This window comes from Poecilia formosa, unplaced genomic scaffold (genome assembly GCF_000485575.1).
Source record: "Poecilia formosa unplaced genomic scaffold, Poecilia_formosa-5.1.2 Scaffold613, whole genome shotgun sequence".
In the NCBI taxonomy this organism is placed as follows: domain Eukaryota; kingdom Metazoa; phylum Chordata; class Actinopteri; order Cyprinodontiformes; family Poeciliidae; genus Poecilia; species Poecilia formosa.
This window is the reverse complement of record NW_006800552.1, coordinates 4,947-14,256: the sequence shown is the minus strand read 5'-3', so window position 1 is coordinate 14,256 and position 9,310 is coordinate 4,947. Positions and strand designations below refer to the sequence as shown.

Here is a 9,310-nt window from a genome sequence, read left to right as displayed (position 1 = left end):
AAACAGATCAGATCAGACCGGACTGGACTGGATCAAACCGGATCAGACCAGACCGAACTGGACCGGATCAAACCGGATCAGACCAGACCGAACTGGACCGGATCAAACCGGATCAGACCAGATCGGATCTTAATCTGGTGTTGAGCTTCATTTGGTCGCAGCTGGAAAATGAATCTTCATCTTTTAAAGGGAAACTTGTTATAATGTGACTGTATTACAGCTATGAAGACATGCGGATGTGTAAAAACTAAATGCTTGAAAACAATCCCGGGCCATCATTCCTCCTCCACCGTGCTTCACAGCTGGGATGACGTTTTCTGATCTGTTGCTGTTTATTATGACTGAACGTCTTTATGTTCATGTCAGGATGAACAAGTTTAGATTTTTAAAAAAAGACAGTCGGGCTCAGTTCTGCATCTCTTCATTCTGTTTACTTAAAGAATCTGGATTTTATTTATTTAAAGTTTCTTCTCTGTGAAGTTAGAAACTTCAGACATGTCAACAAGAACAACATGACTTTAAATCTCTGGAAATAAATAATATAAATAATTAGTGTTTTGTATCAGGAAATGAACCTGGAACAAAAACAATAATTTCCAACTTTATACGTCACACTGGACAAAAATTACACAAAAATATGACATTATATTGAGATAAAACGTTTTCTTTTCAATGTAATAATAAAAAGCAGAAAAGACTTTAAAATCAAATCAAACTCAACTTGTTTTCTCTTTCTTCCTCCCTTGTGACCAAATGAAGGACATTTATTTTGTGGTTTGTCTGTGAAGTTTTTCTTTCACTTTGAGGTTTTACAGCCACCAGCAGCAGTTCTGTCTGTTCTGTCTGAACGGATCAGAACCAGAACCTGCTCTGTCCTGTTCAACGCATCGCAACAATCAGCTCAAATATGTTTAGTTCCCTGAAAAGGATGAAACCTGAACATTTTCATCAGAAATGGAGATGGACATGTCCAGGTCTCCCTGTGTTCAGGTCACACAGGAGGAGTTTTCCTCAAAGGTTTTTCCTCCAAAGGTTTTTCCTCCAAAGGTTTTTCCTCGTACTTAAAGTATCTGAGGAAATCCCACCTGACAGGCTGAGGGCTGAAGCCGACCACAGAGCGACGCAGACCAGCAGGCAGAACACGGAGCGGGTCATGGTCCCCATCAGACCTGCAGACACCAAACAGATCGGAGGAGGTGAAGACCATCGTTCTGCTTTTTAAAACGCAGAAACCTTCTCAGCTCCACTGGAATATTGATCTGTGTCGCCTGGAGGCTTAGAGTTCTCTGGACAGAACCGACTCGGCCTGCGGTCCGTCTGCAGAATCTGAGCTCCATCAGCTCATCGCCAGGCCAAGACACAGGAAGCAGGAAGCAGGAAGCAGGAAGCAGGAAGTGGCTGCTTCCAGAGGCAGAACCAGTTTTAATACTTACATATGAAGAAGCGGCGCTGAGGCTGAGACGCTGGTCCAGTCGGCCGCCGCTGCGTTAATGAGTGACCAGCCGTGTTGACAGAGAGTCCACAGTCTGCAGCCCAGCCTGTCAACACACAGCCTGACCTTTGACCTCCACCCACTCACCTCTGAGGCCGATCGGCATCTCAGTGTCCGACAGAGAAATCTGCTGCTTCTGATTAAACATGAAGGTCCGGGGCCCCATGAAGGTCAGGGGGCCTCCATGAAGGTCCGGGGGCCCATGAAGGTCAGGGGGCCTCCATGAAGGTTCGGGGGCCATTTCAGGCCCTTGGACCTTCATGGGAGAGTAGATGGAAAACAAATTAAAGAGCCTGAAGCAAAAGCTAAACGTCTCCTTTCCCTCTGATGAAGGTGAGTGAATCCCAGGAGACGAGCCGAGAGGAGCCTCTATGAAACAACAAACTTCTTTCAATGGCCTAGTCAAAGGCCACTGAAAGAAAACTGATTTCATTCTATGCCAAAGATAAATGTTCTTTCATCTTTTCATGAAATGCCATGAAACCAAGCCACAGGAAATCGGGCTGGAGGAACCGGGCCGGAGGAACCGGGCCACAGGAACCAGGCCGGAGGAACCGAGCCTGGGGAACCGGGCCTGGGGAACCGGGCCAGAGGAACCAGGCCGGAGGAACCGGGCCAGAGGAACCGGGCCGGAGGAACCGAGCCTGGGGAACCGGGCCTGGGGAACCGGGCCGGAGGAACCGGGCCGGAGGAACCGGGCCAGAGGAACCGGGCCGGAGGAACCGAGCCTGGGGAACCGGGCCTGGGGAACCGGGCCGGAGGAACCGGGCCGGAGGAACCGGGCCGGCCTCCAGGGCGTCGCTGGGCGGCTCTGGAAACCAGGACGCTTATCAGGGTTGGACATTCTTCTTCTTTTGTCTCCTCTCGGCTCGGCTTACGTTGGGTTTTCAGAATAAAAGCTTCTCTGGTTCCATGGATTATGAGATGATTAACAGGAATTACAAAAAGCTTCAAAGTAGGTTTTACACTTATGTTTGTTTAAATCAATGACAACATGGAGCTACAGACACTGGAAAGAAAAGATTTCAAACAGTGAAGCTCAGAAATACTTTTCAGTTCCATGATTTGTAATTTAAAATAGATTTCAGTTATTTCTTCAGCTACCCTGGAGTAAAAATTGTTCAAATAAATATTTGAAACTGAACCTTTGCTGAAACATTTAAAACTTTTTTCAGTTTAAAATTTATTTTTCAGTTACATTTTTTCACTTCAAAATTAGATTTTAGTTTTGAATCTTTTTCTGTCAGTTTCAAACAAAATGTTTTGTTTTTTCATAACTTTATGGCTCAGATTTGCTCCATAAATCTGACCCTGATCCAAACTGAACATCTGAATCGATGTTGGTGTTTATCTCAGTGTTTTTGCTTTAATCAGTATCATGTGTGCCGTTGGGCCCAGGAGACGTTTTGTCCTGTTGGGTGAAGTAGGACAGTAGGCTGCTCATTGTGACGCTGCAGGGCTCAGGTTACCGTATTGTTGAGCCTCTTCATATCCGTTACGTTCTGATGTTTTCACAAAGTGTTGCTCTGATATCCACAAACAGTCATTATGAGTCAGAATCAGATGAATTTAAACAATCAGAAAGTTTGCCTGGTTTCTGTGTGAAGCTTTTCATAGATTTGACCAAAGAAATTTAAATAAATAGTTTTTTTTCTGTCAGATAAATAATTAAAAATGCAACATAAATGGACCTGGTGACTTTTTAATTCAAGCTCATTTGTTCCTGCTGTGAAACCAGCTGAATGGATAAACCTGTAGAAGTTTATCCATTTAAAACATGGTGGGTAAACCTGCTGCTGTGTCTGTGTGACCTCTGAACTCTCTGGTCGCTCCAACGTCCCTCAGCCAGAATCCTGCAGATATTCTGGTTCTGTTTGTCCTGAGTTTGACTGGCAGACTGCAATCCTAAAATTCACTCATTTGAACCCAAACTCGACTCATTTAGTGACTCAGGTTCTGTCCAAACAATTCCTCATTCAAAGACTTTGTCACTTTTATTCTAATGTTTGGGTCGAATGTTTGGGTCGGTTCCAGTCGTCCTCCCTCTGAGGATGTGATGCTCTTGGAAATTAAACGATTTATTTGTTGCAGCGATGGGAAAAGCTGAAATAATAAAAAATCAGCTGAGCTTTATGAGCGGACACCTGAGGTACCGGGAAATGTTCTGGTTCTGGACTCTGGACCTGCAGAGACTGGTCCCAGCGAAATGGAGCGAGGTCAGAGGCTGGTTTTGTAAAAAGAGGGTGGAGGAGTGATGGAGAGATAACCAGAGTCTCTTCTTTCGCCTGTGAATGTTTGGCGTTTCATGAGGAAGGAGGCAGAGAGCCAAGTTCTTCCTCCTCAGCTGGACAATGAGGACACGCCTGCCCCGTCCTCAGCCTTTTGTCTCTGGACCCAACAGGTGAGACAGAACCTGAAAGCTGTTTTGTTCTGGGCGACGCTTATAAATGCATCAAAGCCGCGTTCATGCAGCTCATCTTCCTAAACGGCCTGCAGGAGAAGACGATGTCCAACTCAGACAGGAAGGTGAGTTTTTCTCTCCCTGAAACCAAATTCAGGATTTAGCCTGAGAGCGAATGAGATCAACGGTTCCGCTGATGGTTTGGCGACTGAAGGTTTCAGCTGTGACTAACCTCGTCTTCCTCCAGATGTTGTCCAGCGTTCTGGGACTCTTCGTCCTGATCTGCGGCTGTTCCGCCATGTTGGTCCCTAACATGACCAGGAACCTGATCCCAAAAGGACAACCAGAAGAAGAGGAAGGCTCGTCGTACGACCCCAACACCTTACGCTGGCCTGAAAACGGGCAGGGCCAATCTTTGGTTCCGGACCCTCAGTGGCCGTCGGAAACCCGCAGCGGGCCCCTGTGGCCCCCCAGCGGGAACATGACCAACTACGCTAACGGGCTGCGGATGCTGGCCACCAGCTCGCCTCTGGTTCCAGAACCAGACACTTCCATCTGTGACATCCTGTTCAGCCAGCCGGTGCCGCCGTCCATCGACCAGATCCCCTTCTTCTGCATCTGCTCCTACTGCAAAGGAACCGTGGGGCCCAAAGGAGACCGAGGGGACCGGGGGCCTCCAGGTGGGATGACACAAACATTCAAATGTTTGATTTTATATCAGGAAATCAAAAGATCACAACATCCTTCAGCTCTTAAAGGCTTTAACTGGAAGCTGAGATCAGTTTTGTCTGAACCTCAAAGCGCTCGGCCTTCTAGTCCACTAATGCCAGTTGATGCACATTTTACACAGACCAGTGATTGGACTGGAAGTGCTTTGCTGTTATGCCAAATTCGGCCAAATTTGTCCAGTTTGCTCTCCTACCAGAGGAGAGTCTAGCTGACAAAAAGACTAACAAGTTATTTGGTAAAAAGGCAGAAGGGGGACAGTTTAATCTGATTTAGTTTGTGAAAATGGTTTTATTATACAGACAAAACATAAAAGCATGATGATATAAAACATGAGTAAAAATTAATTATCATTCAAAATAACCAATTCAGACAGAAGAAACGCACACTTCATGTTCCCAAAGCATTAAACCTTTGAAACCAAACTCACAGTCAGTAAAACAAACATCTTCCATCATTTACTGCAGATTCAGCCGAACGCCAAGAGGCTCAGCAGAAACAAATTAAAACCGAGTAGAAAACGTCTCAGACTCACCGGTCTGGTGCATTTTGGGTTTTAGTTCGTCATTCGGTGAAGTAACTGCAGGTCAGTCAGATTTCCACAGAACGAGAAACAAAACTTCATAATGTAATGAAGTAAAGTTAAATACATGAAACTTTCCCTAAAAGTCCAAAGGTTCCTCAGGAAACTGTAACTCCTCACTCTAACTGGGACTAAATTCTTCATTCTTTGATCTCTGGTGTTTTCTGTACATATTTAACTGTTTTTGCATTTTATCCCTAAAACAGAAAGGAAACAGTTTGAGGGATAAAGTTCAGATTCAGAGCCGGATTGTTGCTCAAGTCTCGCAGTTTTATGCATGAAGTCATTTCAGCACTTTGAGTCCTTCTTAAAGGCCTTCAACAGAAGTTGTATTATATAAATATTGATCAGTTCAGATGTTTTTTCCTTTGATCAGGTGAACCTGGAAGTCCTGGAATGAGAGGGATGATGGGATTCAAAGGCTACCGAGGATTCACCGGCCCCCAGGGCATAAAGGGTGAGTCACACACCAACCTTTCTGACTGCACATGTAAAACTGAAATATAAGAGCAGAGTCTGCAGTCAGGAGCTTCTTCATCAGCAGTTTCCTTCATTCCCACTTCAGGTCAGAAAGGAGATTCAGGAGAGAAAGGTCAGAGCGGTCCAGCTGGATTCACCGGAACGAAGGGCGATCGAGGATTCAAAGGTCTGAGATCAGAACAGACTGAAGATCGACTCAGAAAAAGGTTTTTAATGTTTTTTCCATGATCAATGCTTGATTTGTGTTTCTGCAGGGGAGAAAGGAGACCAGGGCCTGAGCGGACCTCCAGGTGCTCAGGGTCCCCAGGGAGAGATGGGCACCTGCCCCGCCTCCTGCGAGAGTGCCCCAGGGGCACCGGGTCTGCCGGGGCCCCCAGGGCCAGCCGGGGCCCGGGGCCTGCCCGGGGTGCAGGGCATTGTGGGAGCTACGGGTGTGAAGGGCGATAAGGGAGACACAGGAGTGGCTGGGCAGCCCGGTGCGAACGGTCAGAAGGGAGATCAGGGTGAGCAGGGGATCTGTGAGTGCACCGACGGGGCGGACGGCGCCAACGGGGCGCCAGGGGAAAAGGGCAGCAAAGGAGACAAAGGTGACTCTGGTGCACAAGGCATTCAGGGCCCCATAGGTTTGAAGGGAGCTCAGGGTAACATGGGTCTCATGGGTCCCCCTGGGCCCTGCTCCCCGGCCATCCAATCAGCTTTCTCCGCATGCATCAACCAGTCGTTCCCCGCTGCCAACTGGCCGGTTCCGTTCCCTGACATCCTGACCAACGAGCAGAGGCACTTCGACCCGAACATGGGCATGTACACGGCGCCCGTCAACGGCACCTACGTTTTCTCCTTCCACCTGGCGACCAATCAGAAGCCGCTGAAGGTCGGCCTGTTCCGAAACTTCTACCCGGTAGCCAGGGTAACGGAGGCGTCGAGCCTGGCCACCGCCAGCCACACGGTCGTCCTGCACCTGAGCAGCAGAGACCAGGTGTGGCTGCAGGTGAAGGACTCGCTAACCAACGGCATGTTCACCGACAGCGAAAGCAAAAGCACGTTCTCCGGTTACCTGCTGTACCCCGACTCCTGCGACGCGCCGCTGGGCAGGTTCTTCCACCCTCTGCCGCCCACTGGTGGCTTCTCCTGGAACGGCCCTGATGGCCATACCACCACCTCGCCGCCTTAGGCTCCGCCCAGCGACAGGTGTTTAGACGCAGACAGCCAATCAAATTCAGTGCTGCACATTTCAAAGGAGGAGCGTTTGCAGAATGAGGCTGGTACCGACCCGGATCATCTGCAATAAATCACATTTAAAACACGACTTTATGGTCATCTCATCTCTCCTGGGTACAGTTCTAATACTATCCACACTGATTTATCAACAAATTAAGCAAAAAAATTGCAAGATATCATATTGATGTTTTGAATAAAGAACCAATATTTTAACATGTACGGCTGATATTTTGGTTTTAGCAGCTGATCAGGCGTGTTCATAGTTTGGTTTCTTTAGGAAGCTGGAGTATGATTAAATATGAGCTGTACTGAGTCACAGACAGATGAAGAGTAAACATGTTTGAATGAAAGTCTAAATAATCTGACTGTAAACCAGTTTGTGTCCTTTTGATAAGTGATAAAAACAATCCAAGAAGTTTCTGAATCTCCATGGAGATGAAGAAACGATTAAAACAAATTCTCCTCCTTTGAAACGTCCAGAAAAACTCACTTCTGATTCAACACTGACCTCTGACCTCTCACAGTCAGCTGTAGAAGTTCAGCTTTGCTCCAACATGAAATATTTCCAAAGCACTTTGCAACTGTAGAGTTGATTTGCTTTTAATTATGAAAATCTGCTTATTTTCTTAGGAATATTATCAGTTTGCCTTTTAAAATGATGCATGAATAAAAGCAGAGCAGTGGCTTCCACGTTGTTTTTCAGACAATAACTAAGGTGTGTCTTGTAAATTTGTGTTATGACTGTTTTTATGGATAGATTTATGTCATTTTGAATAAATCTCCAGTTTTGGAAAGGCGACCGTCTCATTTTACACTCCGTGTTCGGAGACAAACACCAAACTGGTTGGAAAACTGGAGATTTTTTCCATCTGACTCAAACTCACTGATCAGCAGTTTGAGACTCTTGTTGTTGCAGTGATTCATGACAGTTTCCAGGTGAATGCATCTGAGTGATGACAGTCAGAGCAATGTTTGGATAACTGAAGTAAAAGAGACAAATACAAAATGCTGCAGTTCTGTGTCTTTATTCAAGCGAAGCTCACAGCTCCTCGTTGGTCCCAAACTGTTTGCTGCTCCTGGTTCCAGGGATCCTAGGAATGTTTTTCAGGTTGTGAGTCCGACACGTTTCTAAGATCAACCGCCTCAAAAATAAAACATCCTCCCATAAGAAGCAGCTGGATATTTGTTCCAGAGGTGTGTTTATAATCCAAGAGTCCAGAAACTGACGAGGCAAACGGGTTAGCTTACAGCTAATATCAGAAAATACATCAGACCGCCTTCAAGAACTTTATTAATCATTTAAACACCAGATGTGCCTAATTGGAACCATTTTAGTGCTAGCAGAGAAGCTAACATCCTTATGTCCTGTTAAAGTTTCAAAACCTGATTAAGGAGTCGTCAGTTGTTAGTCCGGTCCGGTCCGGTCCAACCCGGTCCGGTTGTGTTTATGTAAACCTGCCACAGTAGAAAACTATTACAGACATCTGGACTCATGAATTGTAATTTTTCTACTTTTACATCTGGTTTTGGAGGTTCAGCCAATCAGCAGCAAGTAAAATAAATGGAGCTTCTGGATTGGCTGGTGTGCAATCATCAGCCAATGGGCTCTTTGTACGTCAGCTTCTGCGTTCGGGGAAAGTCAATGTAATAATTAATGATGACCATCGATCCAAAGCCCAACAAGCTGGAGAAAGGTTTTAAGATGTATGTTAAACATCCACAGATACGAAGGTGAGTTTTATTTTCTTTAAACTTTGTGGCTAACATTAACTTTAGCTTATGCTAGTAGGCAATATTCTCGGACATTTTTCTTATAAAAATGTGTTATTTAAGTATCTAAACATTCTAATTCATTCTAGCGGACAATGTTTTTACCTTAATTTATTGTTAGGCCAAGTAACGGGGAGGTTCCGGTTCGGGCTTTTTGCTAACGGACCATGAAGAAGCTCAACAAGCCTCGTAGCTTAACAGCAGAGCAGCTCTGGAGTCAGAGATCTGGTTCAGCTGTTCAGGTTCAGTGTTGTTGCTTTTACACCGTGTTCCTTCAGGCCTCCGTGTTATCTAGTTTTCCATGTTCAGAGCTCAGATTGTTTACTGCAGGGTGTTCAGGCGGATCGGCTGTCTGGCTCTGGTTCCCATAAACTCTTTCAGGCTGAATACAGAAGTGATTCTTGGAAATAACTCAGGAGGCTCCTTTAGTCACCATCCGTCTGCCCGGTAGTTTTAGGCTGAAGAAGCTGATCCGGAGTGAAGTGAAGGCTGCAAACTTTAACTGGTAGCGACGGATACAAGCCGCCGACTTCTTGATTCAGGATCGCTTGGAAATTAATGAAAACTTATATTAGGAAGACAACATGGTGTCGCTTTATTTGCTTCTGAAATACGACTTTGACATTTCTAGCAGTCATGG

The 9,310-nt window shown here is 46.0% G+C and overlaps 2 protein-coding genes across 2 annotated transcripts in view; one reads left to right on the top strand and one right to left on the bottom strand.

Moving 5' to 3' along the window:
• proca (protein C (inactivator of coagulation factors Va and VIIIa), a) overlaps positions 1-1,516 on the bottom strand; it is a 7,852-nt gene extending 6,336 nt beyond the window's left edge. Inside the window, exons 1-2 of the mRNA XM_007541509.2 lie at positions 1,434-1,516; positions 1,086-1,169 (exon numbers count right to left, since the gene is read on the bottom strand). Of these exons, the coding sequence (XP_007541571.1) occupies positions 1,086-1,164 (79 nt within the window). The 5' untranslated portion in view covers positions 1,165-1,169; positions 1,434-1,516. The remainder of the gene's footprint in view (positions 1-1,085; positions 1,170-1,433) is intronic.
• Positions 1,517-3,920: 2,404 nt separating this feature from the next.
• Positions 3,921-7,906, top strand: LOC103130177 (otolin-1). Its single transcript, XM_007541508.2, has 5 exons — positions 3,921-4,018; positions 4,141-4,573; positions 5,579-5,659; positions 5,768-5,848; positions 5,937-7,906. Exons 1-5 carry the CDS (start codon positions 3,959-3,961, stop codon positions 6,851-6,853), a joined length of 1,572 nt encoding a protein of 523 aa, XP_007541570.2. The 5' UTR covers positions 3,921-3,958; the 3' UTR covers positions 6,854-7,906.
• The last annotated feature ends 1,404 nt before the right edge of the window (positions 7,907-9,310 follow it).